The sequence below is a fragment of the Eleginops maclovinus genome, chromosome 7 (assembly GCF_036324505.1).
Source record: "Eleginops maclovinus isolate JMC-PN-2008 ecotype Puerto Natales chromosome 7, JC_Emac_rtc_rv5, whole genome shotgun sequence".
NCBI classification, from domain to species: Eukaryota; Metazoa; Chordata; class Actinopteri; order Perciformes; family Eleginopidae; genus Eleginops; species Eleginops maclovinus.
In genome coordinates, this window is record NC_086355.1 from 7,768,556 (window position 1) to 7,792,936 (window position 24,381).

Here is a 24,381-nt window from a genome sequence, read left to right on the forward strand (position 1 = left end):
TCATTAATGATAATGTTGCTTATGTCCATAGCCTCATTAGAGGCAGTATAGCAGCGAGTAGCATGTGTTTCACAAACAAGATCCCCTGCCCACTGCCGGTCCGCCGCTGCCCACGGCGATCCATCTTCTCAAACGTCTCCTTCCTATATTTAAGGAGCTCTCGTTACAGCCTTTCCCAGACCTGTGAATTTATGGTGCACTCCAAGCGGTTAGCATAATCGCTGGGAATGCAGTCATTTCAGCGGGAATGTGGGAATTAGGGCAGGAGAGAAAAGGAAAGCTGTTGGTGTGTTAATTGAATTTCATAAGAATCCTTGGCTGTATCTCTGCCTTGTTCACAGGGCAGTGTGGACACGTAGAGCTCCAAATTATTTCTCACTATTTATGTTTTTTAAAGACCGCAGTGTTTCTTATTTCTCTCAGCCTTGATATTTGACAGCAGTTAGAGACATGGCTTATTTTCACAAACTGTTCGTTATTCTACTCTCTGATATCAGCAAATAAACAAGCTGAGGGTAACAAGTAGGATGCCTTCTCCTCCTAAAAAAAACAGCTTTTTTAGTTTTTCCTCATCTGCATTTAAAACACAATTTACATGCAATTATATTTGATTAATTAGAGACACTAACCTCTGCCCGTCCTGTGTGCACATAATGTTTCATGCATTTCAATGTCAACCAACTCCATGTTTACTTAAATTCAGTGTTTATAAAGAGCCATCATTATGTTTGTTTTTCACAGTCATAATTTCAGCATCTGAACAAAAAAATGTTTTCAAATATTTGACATTGAACCCTTCTCAGCTTGAGAAAGTTTACTTAGATAAACAAGATGTTCAGCTCTCTGTCTGTGTTAGTCATTTTAAAAGATTACAAGATAATTCTCCGAATGCCAGTTATTTAAAGTCGGCCCTGTTAGCGCAGGGGGCAGCTGGGGCAGCGACTGCAGAGATGTTTCAGTGTCCAGAAGTTTCCATGCGGTGATTAATAGGAGGGGTAATGTAGTGGGGAAATGAGTAAACACTCCCTTGCTCCTGGCTTTGTGCTTCAACGGCTTGATGACAAGGGCAGAGCAAGGTGAGAATTAAACAGACCCGCAGAAGAAGAGGAAAAGAAAAAACGGAGCCGAGCAACGGGCTGGAGGGAGGAGTGAAGCATGACAGACCTGGCCAGCGAGTGGGAGTGAGGGGGAAAAAAGGCGACTGGGAAGAAGAAGGCCGCCCTGACAAAAGTGGAAGTTTCTCCTGAAGAAGAATAATTAAAAGCGCTCAAGGGAGGGCAGTTTTAATTTCACATGTTAGGGGCTAAAGATTTCATTTAAAGGCGCGGCGAGCGGAGAGGAGGTTAATAAGATGAACAAAGCTGGGAATGTGAGAACATACAGTGTGAGGAAGCGCGTTGGACTTTCACCTGACACGTTTTTAATTATTGAACCTCTGATATTTCTCTGTTGAAGAGAGGGGGTAAAAAGAGAAGATTAACTGATTAATGGTCATGGTAACCAATTACTCACTCATGAGGAAATAGATGTAACTTCACCGCGGTAACACTTCTCTTCAGCGCTAAACGTCGCAGAGTGTAGCGTCGCTTCCAACACCAAAGCTAAAAGCATACTCTGGGTTGTGCTGGCGGTCTCAGTAGCAGCCTACTGGGAACACAACCAGGGCATTGCATAATAACTCCTTCTAAAAAAAAAAGAAAAGTGAACTTGCTTCTACAGTGGAATATGTGCTCTTGATCACTGAAATCTCACTCCATTAGTGCTATCTGAAGTAGATGTATCCCAATTATCATAATAAGATCAGCTTGGTCCCATACTCCATGGGACTCCAAACTCTTTCACTGCCACAGAATGATCAAAAGGACTTTGTGAACTAGACCCAGAGTCCCAGCTGTGGGCTGATTTGTTCAGTAGTGGTGAAAGAAGAACTTTAATTGAATATGATGTATTTCTTTTACTTGCACTTTTGGGCCCAGTCTGCCAGAAGAGAACAACAGAGATATGCCAGCTTGTTTAATCTTGGCTAGATATCGACCCAAGAATACTTTTCTTTACTTAGATCACCGTTCAAGGATATAAAACAATTCAGTGTTTGCCAAGCCGCACCCCAGCGATAGACTTCCTCTGTGATGCCAACAGCATGCACCACAGGTCTTGATGTGTCCCCCGCACTCCTCCCTCTTTATGAAATCATTAATATTGTCAGTGGATGCATGGGAACGACTGTTTTACTGCAATCCCAAAATCCCGGTTTCCGCCGCTGCGTCGCACTGCACGCACACTGTTTGACACTTATGTATTATATGTTTATCAGTCTCTAATGAAACACTGACAAGTTCCCCCGCACAAGGGATGCTGTGTTCCATTAATTGCCCTTAAGGAACCTTGGGCACTCACAAAAAGGATGGTCCTATTGCAGCTGACAGCAGAGGGGCCCTCAGCCCCGGCCCCCTGGAGAGAGAAGATATTAAGCGTTAGCAGCGTCTGCACTCTCTCCTTCAGTCTTAGTCCTTTTTTCTCTCTCCCTCTCTCCCTATATGCACCCGACTCCCTTGGAATCAAAAGGTGTCTCATTCTATTTCTTCAGCCACACGTTACTTGACCACGGTGTTTAGCGCGGAGCGTGACAAAGAGAGCTGTGTCAGTTAATTTGTCAGAGTGTTTGTGATTGATTTATTCATCTAGGGCTCAACAAATGTTTGTACTGAGATGAATCCCCTGAACCATAATTTGCTGCAAATTAAACCCAGGCCTCTAATGACACACAGATACGAATGTACCAATTGATTAAAGATCCCTGTTTATTTGGACTCATTTTAACATCTTGAAGATTTATTATGGACAAAAGTTGTTATCACATCAACAATAGAAATGTCTAAAATATGTTCTGAGGCAATTCCATTTTGTCCTACTGTTTTTGTCCTTCACAATTTTAAAGGACTAAGGGGAAATTCCATTAGTATATTTTTACGTCCTTGTACCTAAAGGGTAATTGCTACTGGTGTAACCGTGTTACTTACACCTTTTTTGCCTCAGCTTTCCTCTCTGAAGCTGCCTCTCCCTCATGACTGCCGTGATCTCTCTACTAGAACGTGACAAAACATTTGTTCTCACTTGTAATTATTGTCTGTAACATCCTCTAATGTGATTCGCAGTTTATTTGCAAGTCCACTGCCGTGTTGAACAAGGGGTTATGGGTGATCCACACGTATGGATAATTTTTAAGCGGATGCATCTGGCGTTGCTACATGCTATGATTAGTTTCCAGAGCGTTTGTGAGTGTGTAAACCATTGCTGACACGGATGAAATATAGCCTAGGTTCACAGGGAGTGCAGAGAGAAGAAATGTACCCCATCTGTAATACACTGTGTAGACTAATATCAGCTCCTTTTCTCTGATATTGCAGTGAGATATCGATCTGGAAAAATTGTCCCATATTGGAGCTGTCTGTTGTGATATTCATCATGCTGTCACCTCTCCCCAACACCTACGCGTTATTAGAAACCCGGGTTTGAAGAGGTTGAAGGGTTTTAGTCTCCGAGATGTAGCAAACAATTCATCATGAGAGAGGGAGAGAAAGAGAGGGAGAGAAAAGAATCCAGGTGAAGTGATGCCTGGGTAAGATTTATGTCTAGTCAGGCTGTACATTAAGAATTATATCATCAAGCAAGAGGACACCAGCAGCTTCACTGCTATCTGCTGAGCAGGCCTATTTGCTCTCCTGCCAGGCTTAAATGGAGTCTTTTTTCTTTCTTTTATGAAGCTTTTAACAGGAATCTGAAGTCTCAAGGAGCACAGTATCTCACCCAAACAGAGTTATTTGTGAAACGCACGGCAGCTTGTCAAAAGCAATTGTTATGTATGTGGGGATTTCAGTGAGGCTGACATTATATTGTACGCTCAATGCCAGTCACTCATCAGAAATAAAGCCTGTAACTGGTACGTGCCACCTTCAATTTGGCCCACTTCAGATTGGGAATGTTGTTTGAGTTCCTGTTATTTCCTCTCATTGCTCGCAGTCAGGGATTCTTCCGGGAGGATCAGAGAGACGCACACAGTCGGAATCCAATTCTTCCGTGTTTTGCAGAGGAGTCAGACTTTGATTTGTCTTTAACTCAGTACAAATGCTCGTCTGGGAATGTGCAGGCTGGGGGCTCCCTCTGAAGTTCTCTTCCTCTCTCTCTCTGGGAAAGTGTGTGTGCTTGCACGCTAGGCTTTGCTCTGTTAGCCACGATGTTATTGTTGTAAACAGTATTTAAAGCACAGCTGGCCAAATTGATCAGGGCTTGCGTTGGAGTGAACTTGAGCAGCAGAGAGTGGGGCTGCATAAACAGGGCTGCTTGTATCTAAATATGCAAACACTCTCACAGCAGTCCACACTCAGGGGAACAGACACTGTTACTTCTGATGGGGAAACAGTGAGAATCAGTGAGAAAACAGACTCGAGCCCTAACCTTTCCATGTATACACAGAGAGAGGGAAGACAGGAACATTTTTCCTGATTATGTAAACATTTTTTTTCCTCCCCAGATCATATTTGGACTCCTTCAAGTATTTACTTTTCATTCATTATTGAAAAAAATCTGGGAAAAAAAGAATAAACAGTAGATAATTTTTGTTTAATGTTTCACACAGGATTCCAATCCTCAGTGCAATTAATGCTAATCACCACAGCCTTCCTGTTTAGCTTGAACTCGGAGTGTGTTTGTGAGTCGCTGCTGTCTCTCCGTCCACATCTTTCGTTCGGTTTCTCTTCCTTTAAACTCCCTCTCTCTCCCTTTTTCTATGCGTTTTTCTCCCTCCTCCGCCTCTGCTGTTAGTCACTGTGTCTCCTCGTGTTATGATTACATCACCCTTTCGGTCTGTTGTGTCCATTTAGACCTGAAATTAATCACATCCGACAATCTGGTGGTGCTATTCCCAAAGTTCAAAAGCTTTAGTGGTGAGAGAGTGATGTAAAGAAAGAGGTGGAGGGAGAGCAAGATGGAGCACATCAAGCATGTTGGAGGTACTTACCATTTGTAGAGTACAATGTATTAATTGCTTATCGGTTTTTGATTTTAGAGTCATTTAGAGTCAACCGAACGCATCATTTTCACAGCTATTGTTCTTTGGGGTTTGTTAATTGTCACCCCACTGGCAGAATTAAAAGCAAATTAAAAGCCTTAACTATTGACTCTATCTGAAGTCACTCTCCACAACAATTTCACAAAACAATGGGGAGGATTAATGAAAATGCTGCTTGATTTCTGTTCTCCAAAGCTTTTGCTATGGGGGACCAATTAACTACCCTTCAGGATGACTTTCACTTCTAACTGCCGGTCTGTTCCACTGCCAGAAACTGGGATTAATTCTCAATTAATCCCTCCACCAGAACAACTCTGCCTTTGTCTGCTGGGGAGGACATGAGCATACAACACCGAGGTTACCCTGAGCCTGTTTGGTGGAGGAACTCCACCCCTCCTAAGATTGATACACCCTGTAGACTAGCTCTTCTCAAGCTGAAAATAAGAGCCATTAAAAGGGAATGGTTGACAATGATTTTTGTTTTAGGATTTTGAGCTTTATTAGCCATGCATATTAATGAGTCAATTAATTCCATTCGTCCTCGCGAGTGGTCTGTTTGTTTTTGCCTGACCTTTTATCTCAGATGCGTTCACGCTTGGCTCGGTTTAAGCACTTACTCCATACTGCGTTTCCCATAGCCTCACGTCCAAAAAGGGAGTTTTTATGTGTTTAGCACTAAGATTCTCCCCCTCTCTTTTGTTTTCTCTCTGCAACTCTCTTGTTCTCATCCGTCCACCCTCCCCCTCTATCTTTTTCTCGCTGGTTCTCCCTCTGTCAGAATGCCTGCTGGATGTATTCCTCTCTAAATGTGACAGGAAATATGCTATTATAGCATGCAGAATATTTGCCTGATGGGATTTGCAATAAAATTACTACATTTCCCTTCCATTAGGATCTCTAAAACCCCGCTCTCTAATTTATGATTACCCTGGCAAAAAGACATGTTATATACATAAAGACTAAAGTAGCCCCCAGTCCACATTTAGCCCGTCCTGCTTTATAAGTTAGTTGAGAGGACAGGAGAAATAATTGAAAAGTGCAGCTGGACTGTGTACAATCTTGTAAGGGATGCCTAGAAAATGAGATTAATCAGTGCACAGACATTGTGGGGAAAAGTTTGCAGTGAATGCCTGACAGTCGTGCTCTTTCTCTCATTTCAAATGTTGGCAGGCTAGCAGGCAGCTCCAAGGGAAATGCGCTCCTTTCATACTTGAGTAATTGATGAATTGTATGCAATATGCAAATGAGAATCCATAAATCTTATGAATGACAGCTTAATTTATGTGAGCCTTAATGAATGCAGGATTAGATTTTAATTAAATATCCTCAAAGGCACCCTGACTGGGTAAGTTTTTAAAGCCTTGTTTTGAAGACTTGTTTCATATGCATCGCAGTTCATGAAAAAGAGAGATCAGTGAGAGTGGTTAGATGAAATTTCCTCGCAGTTTGAAGATAAGACCTGTTCTGTTTTGTTAACCAAAGGCACTTGCAATTAATAAATATTGGAGCAAAATCATATCTAGCAATCTCATTTAGGGTTTCCTGGAACTGCTCATTCTCATACATTTGATTAACTGCATTTACTTAAAGCGCTATCTGATTTCTAACATTTGGTACAGTATCTTTTTAATTAAGAGAATCATCCATTAGGCATGGAAAAGTCAACCAATTAGGCTTTCCTTGTCAGCTGCCGTGATGTAGGAAGTCTGCTTACTCATTATCAGAGTCTGTTGATGTTATACCAAACAATCTTGGACTCTGTAGTTACGGGACATACAATTATGAAATCAGCTTTTAACATTAATGATGCATGGGAATAATCGGCAATTTATCGTGTTTTCAGATCTCCTTTAGATTCTATTTCACAGCTGAGAGGCTTCAAACAGCGTTAATAGAATGTGATTACAAGAAGAAGCTCTTTGTAGCTACTGTAGCAGCGATTTCCTCCTAAAGCCTGGCAATGGTGTCATGACACGGGCTCGAGGAAGGAGCGTGACTGACTCCAAGTTCCTGCGTACCATCAGACACTGCGATGGTCTCACCCAGCGTGGTTCTAATCAGGCCTCAGCCCAGACAAAGGCACCAGGAAGGCACCCACACTCCCAACTACTACTGATCTCAGCCCTGCACATTAGTCCACACAGGGATCAGAGCACAGACAGCACTTTAAAAGGGGTTTTAGTGGGATTGATGCTAACTCTCTCCCGCCTTTGATTTCACACCATTTGATCTGTGATATATTGTTCCGTAACAAAGGTTCCCAGTTTGCAGGCGGATGCAGCTGTTCCTACCCCTAATAAATAATAGTGTGTGTGTATGTGTGTGTGTGTCCCCCACCCCCCCTGCACTCACAAACTCGCTGTAATCCAGCTATCTAGATCAGATAAGTGCGATGTGGCTACCTGTGCGAGGCGGTGTTTGACAGGTGCAAGGGGAAGCTGATTGAGATAATCCAAGAATAGGCTCAATGCAAATACAGATACAAGATGAGGGCGAGGATAGATGGTTGCATGAAAAAGATGGATGAGTAAATGCATTCTCATGTATCACACTGTGACTCTGAGATTATGATCATCACAACCAATAGACTGCCAAGGTCAGCAGGAAGTATAAATCATCTTTTTCCCTTCTTTTGAAGGTAACATGCTGTAGATCCTGCAATTCTCAGGGGTTTTGTCATATTATTGTGATTAGGATTACTGCAATTACAATTGAATAGGGTTGAATTTAACAATTACTGTCTTGATCAATGAATTGTTAAATAGTTAATGTATCCACTTTGTGTTTTATATTCATAATTTTAGTTTCCTAAAGCTCAAAAAGACATCCTCAAATTGCATATTTTATCCTTTCAGATTAAAACACACAATTAATTTTACATGTTCAAGTTTGCAGATATACAATACTTAACAAGTTTATGCTTTAGTTATTTATCTCCTGTGTTTGCTAACATTAGTGTGTGCTCCATTGAAGAGCTAAAAGCAGCTCATCAAGAACTGAGAACACATAATTAATTAGACATGTTCTCACCACAAATCCACAGTGGGAAATCAGTAGGTGTTAATTTCTGACTCTACTCTACTGTAGGTGGGGTTTACTCTTCACACCTGCACGTCAAGCTCTCTTTCTTTGCCGTAAGGCGACTTTTTTTTTCCAAGCAGAGAAAAACAAACAGTTACGCTTGTTTTTCAAAATAACTAATTTCTAGAATTAAAGTTAAACACTTCCTCTTTTAGCCTCAACCAACCCTGTTATCTCATCCGTGGGGATTTTAAATTGGTAGTAATTCACCACAGCCATGTTATCCCTGTCTTTCAACAAACACAGTTAACCTCCCGGGGGTGGCGCGCATATTGTTAAACTGTTTGATTGAACCAAATTTAAAAAACCTATAAACTCAGCATATTCAAAACCCCTGCTGGTCTGAGGCCTCTGAATTTTGTGCCTGACCCGACACTTAAAAAGGTAAGGAGCTGCTTTGTTTTATCAATAAGACCTTGTTTTCCCGGCTGGTCACCACCCCAGCAAACCAATCAATGGGGCATGCTCCGCTATCGCTGTGAGAGAAATGAAAAATAAACCCCAGATAATCCTTCAGTTAAAAGGTTACTCAGGGCGATAAAAGCTATTTTGTTAATTTATTTACTCTCTGCACTGGAGAGATAAAGAAAAGGAACAATTAGGGAATTCTAGGTGAGAGATTTTAAAAGGGCAATGACATTGGGTTAATATTTTATAAGGCCTGATTGGCAGAGACCTGGAGAGGCCTTTTGTTTACACAAGCCCCAGACTGAATGATTCACTCGCTTGTTTTGGCCGACTGGGCGGAAATGGAATAAATATCTTCATCCTTACCTTTTAGAAACGTCAAACAAAAGACCGAGATAAAAGGTTAATGGCTCAATCATAACCACCAGGAAGTAATATTATGCTCTTCTCTGCAAACTGGACTCACTATTGACATAATCAGGTTGAATTCCTAAAGATATCCGAAGATGGGAGGAGCAGATGATATTTGTGTGTAACTAAATCCACTGAGGGAGTGTGCTCGCTTGGGCTAAACATTACATTTGTGGTTTCAATTGATTTATAACAGATCATAATCACTGCATTAACGGCATTCTGGGTAATAAGATCTCAGTCACTGCTTCCGTCGACAGAACAGAGTCTGATAGTGAGATGTCAGAATTCTGCCTCGAGATCAGAAACCGTCCTGATATCTCATTCGATATTATACCTCTTATTATACCTATCACCTCGTGTTGGCTTCCTGTAAACGGGGTGAGAACGTGAATTTAATTATTGGCCTTTTATTGCATTGTAGCGCTGAAATTGGACTCGTGTGGAGTGTATTGTTGGGCCCCGTGTAATCTGATTGCCTGCGCAGCGTAGTGTGTTGGATAGTATCAGGTTCCAGCCGACTCTGCTGGGTCAACACACGGCCGGGCCATTAAAGGAAGTTTGGTTCAGGGAAAGTTCACCACTATTTTCCTTTCGCCATGGTAGCGAAACAAAAAAGGAGAATAGATGTGTAGCATATTTGTGGCCCCAGCCCAAAGCTGGTGGAGCCTATTTTGTTTCCTTAATTGAAGCCAGAAATATGAGGGTCCTGAATATCTTTTTGTATAAATACAAATAAAGCAGGGAATACATTGACCTCCAATACAGAAATAATATTGTCCAAATAAGTCCATTTTAAAACCTGGAGGTTCCTGTTTTATGAAACATGTATCGAAGTGAGAGGAAGATTAGGAAAGACAACAGCGAATAAGGCATGAGAAGAACCACAAATTCCAATCATAAATCCAGTTGTGCTGTGTTTTCTTTTTTTTCGTGCAATAATGGCCTAGTTTGGAGCAGTTTTTCTGTGCCAGCTATTTAGGGAATCAGCATCTGCTGCTTGATAAATAGCCTGGCTCTTTTGTTTTAGGCCAGGTTGAGTTCCTCTCTGGACCCAGCGTAGCAGCCTGTACTGTTCTGACCATTGCAGAATCTGCAGTAATGTTAGCAGGGATGCCTCGGCTGTGGCGTTTAAATGAACGATATGTCATCGGGAGGATTACAGCAAACTACATAAAACACAAGGCTGTGATAATACTAAGAAAGAAACAGCACATCCGCTCTCATAAAGTATAAGCTTTTTCTGTCACAAGGAAAAGAGGCGATAACGTTAATTTCTGAGGGATTTCCTGTTACTTGAAAGTCCCTCAGTTCAAAGCCTTTCTTTTTTTAGTTGGTGTATTGCTTTCATGGCTAGCCGGTGTTATTTGTGTGCAGAGAGCAGTTGAAATGCTATCCCTTTAAACACCCAGTCACATTCTCTTGCAGCCTATCTAAACATTACCTTTACTTAACCGGCTCTTTGTACCTGGGTTCACATTCTTTGACATGATCTAAGGTTGATGTGACATTTTTTTGTCCATTTGAGGGGCCTTTTTGCTTTTAGTATTGTTGGTAAAAAGCCTTTTACCCATCACATACCCTCTATTGAGGTCTTTCATAAATAATTCAGCCAGAGCACAAGTGAAAGTGATGACAGCAAAACTGTGTGCGATCTCTCCCTCTCATAAGATCAAAGAGGTGCTTCTATAGAAATAGGAATTACATTTCCAGACGTTCGTAGGTTGAACGGGCGCTCATTTCTCGTTCTCCCTTTCTCTCTCTCTCTCTCTCCCTCTGCCTCCCTCTCACTTTCTGTCATTCGCTCTCCCTCTCGCCACTTCTTTTTATCACTTTTGTGTTCTCCCTCCAAAGGGACACAGTTGTGTAAAGGGTTGCTTTTAGTACTAAAACCTCCAGAGCCGGTATATGAGAGAGTCAGCACATTCAGACAGATAGAGCGAGTGCACTCTATTAGCAGGACTGAGGTAAATAAACCTCACAAGACACGGCTGAATAAATTCAACTACTAAGGCTGTGTGGTATCTGAACTAAAACACTGCATCACTCTGCAAATACTGCCTTTGGGACCTGTAGTGAAATGTACTGTAACATATACTTTACTGGTTGATAAAGTCCACAATTAGACATCATTGTTAAATAAAATGAAAGAACAACTCATTGGTTGCTATCATTAATTAATGAAATTGCTATAAAACTCTATAAATCAGTGATAATCTTAAAACAATTTCACAAAGTTTCTAAATATGACATGGTAAAAAACTAGTTGACCAACAAACAATAAATTAACAAAGTAATTAAATTCAATGTTCCACCCAAAAATGGACATTTACATTATTGTGTTTGCATTTTGGCATACCCCTTAAAACTTATTTACAGAATAATTATAAACCTCCATTCAGTCTGCTAATGGAGCAGAACAGCTCATCTACGTTTGATTTAGCGTCCTCTCCTTTCTCTATAAAATCATATATTATTTTTAGTTATCATTTATTCATTCTGTTTCTCCGTGTTGCCTCCTTAGTTACGCACGCTACAGCTGTGCTTTATGGATGGACTGAACTCGGTTCATATAAGAGAGAACTTGGTATCCCGGTACAACTTGAAAATGGACTATTGTATGTGAAATAATATATGAAGCCAATATGTCACCTGTGTCAAGTCACCATAATTCATCTTGGGCTAAGACATCCAGCTCCTTGTTCATAAAGAATATACCTCTATAGGATCATGGCCCCCTCATTATGGGCTCATTGCATTTTTTTTTCACCCTGTAGGCCTTTCTTTGTAACTATAAGCCAGCAAAGTAGGTATTGATTGCAACTCGAAGCTGTATTAATAAGTGTATGAGTAAGATGTGTGGAAAGTCAGCGGTGTGTCTGCTTTGAAGGCCTTTTTTCTCCTGCAGAGTAAGGTGGCACGGTCATTTATCACAGCTGGATCTGTGCCCCTCGTTTGGTGTAATAAAACTCCCCCATCAGAACCGTCCAACAGGTCTGAATCACTCTGTCACACCACCTTCCAGCTAAGGCACGCATTAAATCAAGCAAGCAGAACATTTCCTAAGGCAGCCATTGCCTTTTAATTTCCTGAAGAACCTTAAAATATCATTCATTACCAGAACTACACATATTTGGTTTTTAAAAGTCTCATAAATCAATAGTGGCCTGACTGCAATAATTATAACAAGTTAACATGTAATTTCCAGGCCGAGGGCCGCGCACTGGATTTTAGCATATGCAAACGAGGCAATTCAAATAGTGGGGGGATATTAATACGGAGGAACAGGTAACGAGGTACGGGTTATGAATTATGCATCAAAAAGTGGTTGATCTTCAATAAAGGAAATGAATTCACCGTGTAATCTAATTAGTTATGGAAGTCTATTATGTTGAGCTGCAGAAAGCAACTGTCCTTGAAAAGAAATTTATTTACAGTCCATGTTAGCTCTTTGGATTGGAATTGCATTCTGGAGCGCCCAAATGTTAACACCCCCCCGCCACCACCACCCACACAACCCCTCCTCCCCCTGCCAGTCTTTTCCTGGTTTTCTTACCCACAATCTCTTCCTTTTGGTGTTCCAGCTCCAGACCCGGACGGCCCCCGAAGAGGACTCAGAGCATAACATCATCGGAGAACCCCCACATCATGCCCCACTCGGTCCCCGGCCTCATGTCCCCCGGCATGATCCCACCCACAGGTATGGTTTGGTCTTGGTCTACAGCGCTCTGTCATTGTTGCTAAGGCTCTAATTCGATCTGTCTGGGTGTCTTCTATCTCTCTCTTCCTTTCTGTCACACACATTAAACACACACACACACACACATAGCCTCCCCACCAGTGGCCTCCCCGCAGCTTGTCCTCGAAATGGCAACCAGTCCAAAGTGACACATGCACCCAACCACCAGACACCAGCCGCTCACTCGTTTACCAAAAACAGATCCTCTGCTCAACCCCCGGAAACTAACGGGGGGGGGGGGAGAATAAATTGGAGTGGAGATCTTTTCTCTCAGATTATTCCAGTAGATGTTGCATTTTGCCTTGAGTGCATTCTAATTAGTGCGATTAAATCCACTCCACTGGTATATGTACATAGGCAGTGATGATGCTAAAGCAAGCTTATCGCCACGAGAATCAACAACAACCGTTTGTGCCCTAACTTAGCCCGGGGCCACGTCTTATTGCAACCAATGCTTTTGTTCTATTTGTGGCTGGCTTCATTGTGACTGCTTTGATGTTGGTGGCGGTAACTGCTCTGATTTGCATATTTAGCTCTACTTCCTTATATGTCTTTAATGATATTGTACTGTCGAAAGGAGCTCTTTGAACGCTCACACAGTTTACCCACTGTATTTAACCAGCTATTTATTACAGTACTTTACAAAGAGATAAAACAGCTGGTTTTCCATGGTAATCTTCAGTGGATAACCATTTTTAACAGACTTGTAATTATCCTACCATTTTTTGTACATTTGTGTAAAATCAGTCAGACATTCTTCTTCTTCTTCTCCAAAAGGCAGCGTCTGTTAGGCGTTTGAAATTCAATAACACACATTGGGCCATACTTGTGATTCAGTACAATGGGGGCTCACAGGCTACTGCTTTGAACTCTGGGAATAGGGTGAGGTCACTGGCTATCTGCGGCGTGGCATAGAAGGCGAACTTAAAGGCCGGAGTGAACACAGAGAAGGACAATGATGAGAAAGACCCATGTTATTTAGTGGAACATAAAGCAAGTGAAAAGCCTTTTGATATCATCCCCTTTAAGCCCAGAGGGATTCTATGATCTTGACATTTAGTCAGGGTATTCAGGGGGCACAGATAAAATAATTGAGGTTTTCGGTCTTCTCATAACTGCCTTAAGCTTCTCAACTGTGGCAAGACATAACTTTTCCATCAATTTCTGTGTTATAATTAATCCATTTATTGTTTTGATGATAGTATTAAGCATTAAATGTCAAAAGAAGTTACAGATTCTGACGGGTTCCTAATTTAGTATAATTGACCACACATAAGTTAGCATCTAAGTAGGCGATTAATTGATCTCCCTGTCATGTCCAAATGTACTGATTGATGATTAAAAAAGCCAAATTAAGAAACTGTCTTGAACAGTTACACTATCGTGTCATGTCATATTAGTTCATTTTTCAGATGAGTTTGCGCCCGAACGCGCAGACTGCGGGCCCGCGGCTTTTCCCGAGGCTTCGCCCATTTTCCTCGAAAAAAGCCTCTTCACAGTTTAATTTGGGCTGCGAAGTCGGAGCGAAACATAAAAAAATACATGTTAACAGTCGTTCTCTCTTGGTGTTACATTTGCAAATAAAAATAACGCAGCTCTATCACAGGATTGATCTTCAATTGTCTCACAAAAGGTCTCACCCTTTTTGTAGATGAACAACATGTTTCTCATCGCTTCAGAAGACGACATGCCATGACAAGAATCAATGTAGAATTCTTAACTCAATTTTAGGAATTTTGTTTGCTGGGATTTCTTCACACAAATGTTTTTACACATTAGACATAGACATTAGACATAGTCACACATCATACTAGATTTAAATCAATAACCATCTTCAAAACAGTGGAAATGTGTCGTCTTTGCACTCTAACAGGACCAGAAAGGCCTGTGTGAAACACATTGTTAACATATGTATCTTTGCCCTTGACACCAGGTCCACTTAGAAAAGGACATCTTAATATGCTTAGGTTTCCATTTAAGGAAAATTCCCTCATATATGTGTGGGAAAGCACATGTGTGTACGTGCAAGTTTCTGAATGCCTGCTTGCTTTCGTTCATGCCCCTGAGGGTTAGTGGTGGTGGGGGGGGGGGGGGGGGGGGGTTTGCGCTGGAGCCTTTCCAGTTGCTGATGCATTACAGGCAGATTGGTCCCCAAATCGGATTATTTGCTGTGGACTGACACCACACTGAGATGACATCTCCTTTAAAGTGGAGAGGGCCTCCACTCACACTCTGGCCACTACTTAAGCAGCAGCTTCAATATAATTCATTTATGTCCTGGATATGGCTTCAACCTTTTGAATAAGGCAAGAGTACTGCATTTACCATTAGAGAAATGAATGTCACCTACATCTATCCAGAGTGTACTTTACTGATAAGAACAATATTTTCTAATGCTGTCAGCCTTACTGTGTGTGTGGATCCCTGTGCATCAGAGAGCCGGTGCCTTTACAAGTGCTGTAGGAGGAGACATATTGTAATATTTATGTTCGTTTGATGTACAATTAGCACGTCAGCTCCTGGAGTGGATCATCTAATCCGGTGCCACTTCAAGCTGTTTTAAAATAGATCCCGTATGCACCAGGTAATTTAGTGTCAGTTCTTTGTGTCTCTACCCCTCCTATTTCAGTCCGCTACTTGTCATAAGGTTAGCGCGCTGCGTAATTGATACTAAATTTGTCATGATGTGGATAGCACAGTTCAAGTGGTGCAGTGTACCTAAGAGTCGCGTTGTTCCCAACCCCAGTTTGTCATTGCTGCGCTGACACCAGTCCATGCATAAAATTAGGCGGCCATGCTCATTGACATGGAGTGTCTCTCCCCTACTTATCCCGCCTGCCCGATAAATAAAGTGTGTTTTCATTGTTGCCCATGGTGCAGTCCCTAACATAGACAGAACAGAAACACAACAGATAAGCCCCGCATATTTCTCCTTTTTTTTAATCACTGCGAGAGAAAGTCGTAAAAGTCAGTCTTTTGTGTACTGATGTGAAGTTAATCTGATTTTAATTTAATTATACGAGTTAGTTGCGGAGGGCACAGGCATTGGGGTGTTTGTTGTAAGAATGTTCTGACATTGGCGCAGGTATGGGGCAGCTAGCATGTTAATTAATGATGAAGATCCTGACAATATGCAGAGGCATGACAGCGTTAAGCCAGTCGGCTGCTGCTTCCTTTGCATATTAATAGATCCTTCATTATTATTTAATATGACAGCTGCTCCAAGGGCTACCATCAGACCTTGTCTCTGTTATTTGCTGTTTTGTGCTCCCCATGTGACACTGCCATGCTATTCTCTATTTGTTGAAATGTTCCCCTTTTCTCTTCTCTGCCTGGTGTTGCTCTCTACATGCCTCTGTGAAGCGCTGTTTGCTTTGTGCTCAGGAGGATTCGTTTTCTGACCGCGTGCATATATGAGAAAAAGTATCTGAATCTAAAGGTGACTTTGAAAGAATATATGAGGCAGGATTGTTTTGTTTGCACAGTAATGAATGCAGATTAGCACTGAGTGGGATTGGTCTTGTTGACGTTTAGACTTCTAGTGGCTTAATAGACTTGTTGCTGGGCGCCAACATCTCCCCTGGCTTCCTTATTACATCCACTGTATCGAGGTGTGTGTTATCTGGATATGACAATTGATCCGGTGAAATGAAACAATTATCAGAACAAAGATTTCAATCCATAGAGTGTCTCACTTAGTCAAAGAGGTTGGGTTGGAATGATAAATGAAAAATGGAAACGTGATCATTTCATCTGTTTCACTATAGTACAAATCCATTTCTAAGCATTTATTTACTCAATACACATTTGTTCTAAACCCATCACCTTATTCTTTATGGATTAATTTCCCTTTTCCTCTTACTTTTTTTTTTTCTTACAATATAGTCCACTTTACTTTAGGAAAAGAAATGTTGAGGACACGCAGGCTGCAGTGCCATAAACCACAGTGTTCTCACAGAAAGTTAGAGAGCATCAGAAAGCACCACTGCGGCACTCCTTTGAGCGGCACCTGATTTGTGGGGGGAATTTATCACACAAACAGCCCAGAGGTGATTTCAATATTTACTCGGCAGTCTGTTCTGCATACGTCTCATTTGGAAAACAGTTGACTCTTGCCCATTACACACAAATGAAGGCTGACCTTCAGACTGGGCAGAGGCCACATTCATTATGTGGAGAAGTATCACCTTCTTATGAGGCAATGGCTTTTTTCTCCCTGATCTGCCCATGCATATTGAACAGCAGCCAGGGCCCACTGCAAACGAGAGGGCCCAGGCTGACATGATATATACTGTACGTCAATATGGTACTGATGTATTTTAAGATGCAAACAAGGCTTTAAATTATATGCACCTCCATGTCAGTGGCTCAGAGTGACTCTCGCCATCTGCCTATCAGCTGGGGAGGAGAGGAGAGGGTGCCCAGACCGGTGTGTTCTGGTGTGCCTCTTTGTGTGCGCGCATGCTCTCATGTATCTATTAGAGCCACATGTTCGATTCCTACCGCTCCTTGTACTCGTGTCTTCTCTCAGATGCATGGCTAATAGCTGCTCTTGAGTCCCATCACGGAGACGTGACAGCTTAGTGATGATAAACGCAGACGTTGCCTTGTTCTGCGTCAAACCCAAAGCAAACCTGGAAATCCGGAGTGAGCAGATCCTGTAAAAGGGCAGGTGATACACCGTATTGTGGATATGAGTGATTCCACTAATAGGTGCATATCTTTTTCTCGCCGTGCATCTTTGATTTTGTTGCTGGGGTTGGCAAGAAGAGTCGTGGGACTCTCCTGAGACACAGCAGGCCGCGAGGAGCTTTAGCACTATCTGTCCCTGCTGTTTGAGACCAGCCTCATGAATAAAGATTTCAGTCACGTTCAATACAGCAGAACCCTGGAAATACCACAATGACAAACCAATGCTTTATGATCTCTGCAGTGTGCTCAGCATATGTATGTCTATAATCGCAGACTTAGTACATCAATCATATCAAGTCCATTTTGATCGAGGTGGACAACCATCCCAAATATTGCTGTGCCAGTGTATATTTAGAGATGGCATTGGAAATGTGAATGATATTTAAAACTAGATGTCGATAGTCATTTAGACTGCTTATGAAAAAAAATACTTCAGGCCTCAGCAGAATCTATGTGTGTTCTTAGAGATAGATGACATTTTATCAGAAGTTTTCCAGTGATATGGATCTAAAAAACATGTTATTATTTCTTGATTGTAAAATTAAGTCACTTTTAAAATACACGTCGTTGAATACAGACACAAAGACTAGTGGGAAAGTTGGAAAAATAGCGTTTACATTTTTTGTTTTTTTCTGGAAATCGAAAGCATTTTTTCACGTTTTATGGCCGTTTATATAATTCATTTTTTAGTATCTTTAAAAAACAACAACAGGTAATGTTATATTCTCTCTTCCTGTTTACATTGGAGTTTTTTCGGTGCCCATATGTGTCAATAGCATCTTTTTTATCCATTGCCTCATTATTTTCCTGAGTATGCTGGGTTTTGTTTTTGAAATTGTAATAGAGATAATATTCAATTTCTTGACTTTTTTAAAGGATCATTATCTTTAGGTAGTTTTCACACACCCCTCCAAGTACTGAATGCACTCAAAGCCATTTTTCAAGTGTTTGAATAAAAAAAAACTTCAATACCTGGCACATTGTTAATAGTTTTCCATTCTGCTTGATGACTGGCCTTGACTCTCAGAAGAGCCGTATTATTATGAGACACTAAAGTCTATAGCTGTAAAGAACTTGAATACCAATGTTAGGCATTATTCAAGGCTATTATATCCATTGAATATTTTAGAAGGTATGATTAAAATACCCTCAATACGGTTTTGGAGACCTAGTTCTCTGTATTTGTTCACATATTGAACCTGTCTCACTTTTTATCTCCATGAACCCCCCCTCATGTCACATTGGATCACCTCTCCTTTATCATATACACTCATGCTTTGCGTATTATCAGTTGCCCATACAAAGTGCTTGCATCATGCACTATTATCTTGACTGCATCTGTTCTCATCAAGGTACAAATACATCAATATAGTGGGGAGGAATACCAGAGTCTATGAAACATTTATAAAAATCATATGCTGCCACACACACACAGATCCATCCCATCAGCGTGATAACCTGCTGAGAAGATGTCCCCTGTCAGAGGATGAAAAACCAAGCTGTGATCTCATAGGCGCTTATTCCCCGTAGTGTATAAAATTATTCATTGTTTTATAATTTCAAAAGTCCTATTTCTTTGGGGTTTTTTTATTCACCGGGGCAGGTTTCTGAAAGGCTTTGCAGGTGCAGTGGCTCAGCCCCAGCAGACATGTAGTGTTCTGTAAGCGCTCTGTCTCTTCTGCCTCCTCTCTCCAGGACTGACAGCGGCGGCGGCAGCTGCTGCCAACGCAGCCATCGCAGAGGCCATGAAGGTCAAGAAGATCAAGCTGGAGGCGATGAGCGGCTACCACGGCAACGCCAACCACCACCACGGGGTCGACGGAGAGAATGGAGACCTCAGCTCCAGTGTCGGTGAGGATGCCCTTCAGACACTCTGTCACAAACACTTTTACAGTCATATAAAACAGAAGACAAATGTTTTTGCAAATACACACACAAACACACACACATTAAGACCAGCTTTCTCATCACCATTTTGACATAGACCACAAAACACCAATATGGTGTTTTAATAACAGAAAAACACTTGTAGAAAATAAAAATCTGCAGCAAAATACATACATTGATTTAATGTAATGCTCAGTTACTATTGGATAGAAATAATGACCTATGATTTATGCCAATTGCAAGAAATTGGCAACCCAATAAAAAAAAAGAAATGAATAAAATAGATCATCAAAGCTGCTCAAACGTTAAAAGGGGACAATATGTAATATAATAATATTAATTGGAATATGGTCATGCAACATTTCTCCAATGGCAACCAAAAGCTTATCACTTGTTTTTGAATTTTCATATTCTGCTTAAATAACAGCCAAATAAATGTCCAGCACCAAAAAGGAACAGACAGAAGTAATCAATAATAGATAAAACCAAATATCTATTGTCTCCACTACACTTCTGCTTTCTTAGTAAAATGTTGAAGGCTTGTTTTGTTTAGTACGCACAGTGAATATCCTCCGTGGTGAGGTAAGTCTTGTTTTTTTTGTTTAAAGTGTTAGATTTTTTGTTGAAAGATAAAAAAAACCCTCTTGTTTCTAATAGCTAAGTGAAACTGTGAACACAGTTTCCCAAAGCTATCAGCTTTTAACAAGATCTAATTGAATTGCTGTGAGAGCATTGGTTTTTCACTATGTGCCATTTCAATTAATTATTAGGCAGAAAATGCAGAAGGATTTTCCTAATATCACACAGAACCACTTAGTGTATTAAAGAGAAAGATAATGTATGTTAGTGCGGATTCATGAGCCCGTTCCAAATTATAAACCAAATGTAATCCCTGTAGCTTTGGTTGCTAAATGGAGATTTTGATTCACTTACTGTAATAAATGGCTCGACTGCTGAATACATTTCATCAGTAATACTTGACACCACAGAGCTTATGGTGTGTGAGATGAAAACAGGATGTGTTTCTAAGCAGATTTAACAATGCAAAATGCATAAAGTGTGAGGTCATCACTCCAAGAGAATGGAGTATGTAAAAAAAGAATACGAGCGTACGAGGTCACGGGAATAAAGATAAATGTGAGTACCAACAGCAAGGCTATGGCAATGGAGCTAATAAGAAACTGTTTTATCTTTTTACAATTTAAATTGTAACCTTGAGCCCACAGGCAGCCACACAAGCTCGCGGTAGAATCATAATTCTGGCAAGGGGGAGCCGCGCTAGGTGTGGGTGCATGGGCCACAGCATTAGCTCTCTGAGTGAAATATATGGCAGTGACGCCTCTCGGCCCCATCCACAATCAATTGGATTCTTTTCCTTTAATATTTACTCGCAGCGATGAGATGCTCGTCTGCATGGTGATGAACAGTCTGCCACTGGCGTTTGAAGGTGACCTGTCAGTGAGTATGGACAAATCTCTCGCTCGCAGAAATGTAGAAAATAAATCATTAGGGGCAGGCAGTCAGACAGGGGCCTCTCTCTCTCCCTCACTCTCCTCTGGATTTAAATCAGCTCAGATTTATGATTTGAATTAATGCTTCGTTTGGTCAAAGGAATGGTCGCTGAGACAAATGATGTTTGGTACTGAAACCATCCTAATATTGATTACTGGGTGTCGCAGCAATCTCTTGTTTATATCAAGCACTCTCCTGTGACAGGGTGGCCAGCAGGAGTCATCCCGATAATACGCCGGAGAAATATGGCCCCCTCGGCAACACAGGGCCATGAAACACAGCAAGCAGCATGCTGTCTTCTTCATCTCGCCCCAGGCAGCCACTCACATGTTTATTTTTGTTTAAAAACATTTTGTAATTTAACCGACTTACAAGAAAGCAGGATTTCAGAATTGGTGTCGACTCTGGGGGCTGCTTTCAAAGACCATTTTGGTGCGTGAATACCTAATATGTCCAGCTCTCAAGCCCATTATCAAATAGCAATCCACACATATAAATCACTTGACTGATATAGCATGACAGAAAGGGAACTGTATTTGGTCTGTTTTCTTTACAGTTCTGGGTAAGGAATGACTTCATACTGTTTTCTCTCAGACCATAGCTGCTCCGAGGAAAAGGACTACAGTATTTGTAATCAACTAACTAAGACTCACACAAATGGATGTGTTTACAAACGATATTACCAACCATGATAGGAATTGATATGATAATGAGCATGCTTTTGATAATACCACTAACGACATAGATCCATTTAATCAGTAAGAGCTTCTACATAAACCCATTGGAAAATAAAAATCTCCTCGGGCTAAAATACAGGTGCCTCATCTCAGTGTTTGTCTGAAGCAGATCTTTGTGAAGAGCTTAAAGCAAAGCACAACAGAGCCAGCCAGTGAAGGACACTCTGTTCTGTTTGTAGAGTTGGATTGCCCGTCGCTGTCTTTGTGTTGATGTAAATTGAACAGGCTAATGTTTCTCCGTCGCATTAAATATTCATTACAATTAGACCTTCCTGTTTGCATCAATGTTATTAATTATAAGGAAAAAACAGCCAGTTCGACTCAAAATAACCAAACATCCTGAGTGGGAGAAGGGAATAAAGAAATAGATCTGTGTGTGGAGGAGTAATCTAGACACGGATACAAAGATATTGAGATATATTGAGCAAAATAAAAATGTTTATAAGAGAAGTAGAATGAGAGGTGTCCTTCTTTGATTTCCTCTCTCGGCCTTTAGCCGGGCAGAGGGAGCCCTCTCAAAGCACAATGTGGATTGTTCCTTCGCCTCTCAGGAAATGCCACAATTACAGATCACAGACCAAGCAAAACATGTGTGGCGCTGGGCCTTTAGGGGGATAAACAGCCCGCCATTCCCTCCCAGTGCATTGACCCCAGCCACAACCTTCATTACTGGGAGAGAAAATATTGTCAGCTGTCCACTAACAAACACCTGCCAATTTCAAGAGAAGGAATTGCTTTTTTTTCAGCCGCCAAAGGAAAATAAAGTGTTTCTTAGACAAGCAGTGTAAAGAAAAGATAAGGCAGTGTTCAACCCCGTCCTCTTTACTCTGTCTCTTTTCTTTCCTTTTTTCCCCCCTCTGTCTCAACTACTTATCCGTCTTTCGCCCCCTGTCTTTCTTTGGCCACTGGGTGCTGCCCTGCCACTCAGCTGACTCCTCACCACACAACTCTAATGGAGCTGAAATCCTGTTTGTAATTAGATATGGGAATTCTACTGTCATCAGCCAGATGATGCCACGACACGCAGACCAAATAACTCACCGACAGACAGCCCAAGTTAAATGAGAAGACACAACAGCCACTGCTATAGGGCTGGGCACTATGAAAATAATATATATAATACAATTGTTGTGATAAAAACTTGAGAATCAGTATTGTAGGGTTGACTATTGCTGCATTTATAAAATGTTTTCACGATGAAAATGTAAATAAATAATCTTCAGTAATGTGGATTTATTGACTTAATAGGAAAGGCAGGTAGGACAGTTTGGTAAGAAAAAACCACAACAAATATTTCACTTTAATTTCCCAGATATAAGTAGACATAGAGTCTCATTTCACAACATATATATTATTCCTATGTTTGCCCAGCCCTGTTTGTTGATGTACATTTTTTATTAATCCTAAACCCATAATACCACAGGCAGTTCAATTCTGCAGCACTACTACATACCTAAAAGCCCTTTTGTCTCACATCTGTGGCTTCGGTCCAGGCTGTCTGCGCCCAGCCGGGAGTGGCCCACATGCTCGGCTGAAGCTGGACGGCTGGTGACAGGTACCTGGAGTGTTGCCTGACTGAGAGTTGAGAGAAGAGGTTCTGGGTGAGATGATGAGGAAGCATCATTCTGTCTTCCCAGGGTCATCAGGCTAATTTCTGCAAGCTCCGCCCTCATGCTTGTATGTTTGCGAGTGTGCATATGCATGTTTGTATGTGTGTGTTAGTGCGCGTGTGTGTATGCTCACATGCTTGCGTGAGAGAGAAAGAGGGGGCCTTGGCCCCTGAGAGCGTTCTGTGAGGAGACCACAGCTGTACACTCCCAGCAGCTAATTGGTCCTTATCTAGCTGTCCCATTCATCTTCATTTTTTACCAATTACTGAGCATTATCTGTGTTCTCAGTTGGGTATGGGACTTAATCCTTTTTGGTTAAGCTGGTGCTACAGCTTGCAAATTTCAAATTGAGAAGGGGGGTTATGGGGGAGAAAGGAGGGAAAGGTGGTTGGGAAGGAAGGGGGGGGGGGCAAAAGTCATAGCAAAAACAAACTCTAAAACTTCCCATCATCCCTCGCTGGCAGGAAGCAATCAATAAACAATGACATCACACGGAGGAGAGAGGGAAAAACTGGAAGAGATCAATTATTGGCGTTATAATTCAAGTCCTTGTTTGCAAACGTTGCAGCCTCATTGATTAGGCTCTTCTTGTTGCACTCACCATTATTGACTTGTTAAAACCATATTTTCTCATCATCAGTGGTTTTACGTTTGTGGTCACACAGATAACAACGCTTTAAGGGGCCTTCATTAATTATTCAAGATGTATTCATTTTAAAGCACAGCCAGTCCAAATCATCCTGTTTACTCTACAAACAATACGAGTATAGTACATTGCTCATCCAGAAGGTACATCAAGACGCTGCAATCTGGGGCAGTTAGCCTTAATTTTCTAAGATCAATGCATAACTAGGCTCCTCTCTATATGGGGTCCATGCTTGGCCATGCTGCAGAGCTGAGTGGAGTCAGCCTGGAGACCAGGCACTAATTACTGGAGTGTTTACTGCTCGGCTGGATAGCATTTGTACCATTTTGGATCATATCAGTGAGTCAATGTGCTCTGCTCTAGACAGATAATAGTAAGACATTAAGATGACATTAAGTGTGTATAAATGAAAATCACAGTGGTAAAAAATAATAGTCATCAATTATAAAATAATCACAATTCATAAATGGGTTTAAATAAGCAGCCACACATATGTATACTTTCAGAACATACTGGCATGCGTGTTAGCAGACAGTGATGCACACAAAGCAGTACGCTCATTGAAACTGCTCCTGCACTTTGATAGGGAT

The 24,381-nt window shown here is 41.4% G+C and overlaps 1 protein-coding gene across 6 annotated transcripts in view; it reads left to right on the forward strand.

Annotated features, from left to right (window-relative positions):
- dachd (dachshund d) overlaps positions 1-24,381 on the forward strand; it is an 89,611-nt gene that overhangs the window by 33,552 nt on the left and 31,678 nt on the right. For all 6 annotated transcript variants that reach the window (XM_063888529.1, XM_063888530.1, XM_063888532.1 and 3 more), the window contains exons 2-3: positions 12,553-12,668; positions 19,095-19,250. In XM_063888529.1, the coding sequence (XP_063744599.1) occupies positions 12,553-12,668; positions 19,095-19,250 (272 nt within the window). The remainder of the gene's footprint in view (positions 1-12,552; positions 12,669-19,094; positions 19,251-24,381) is intronic.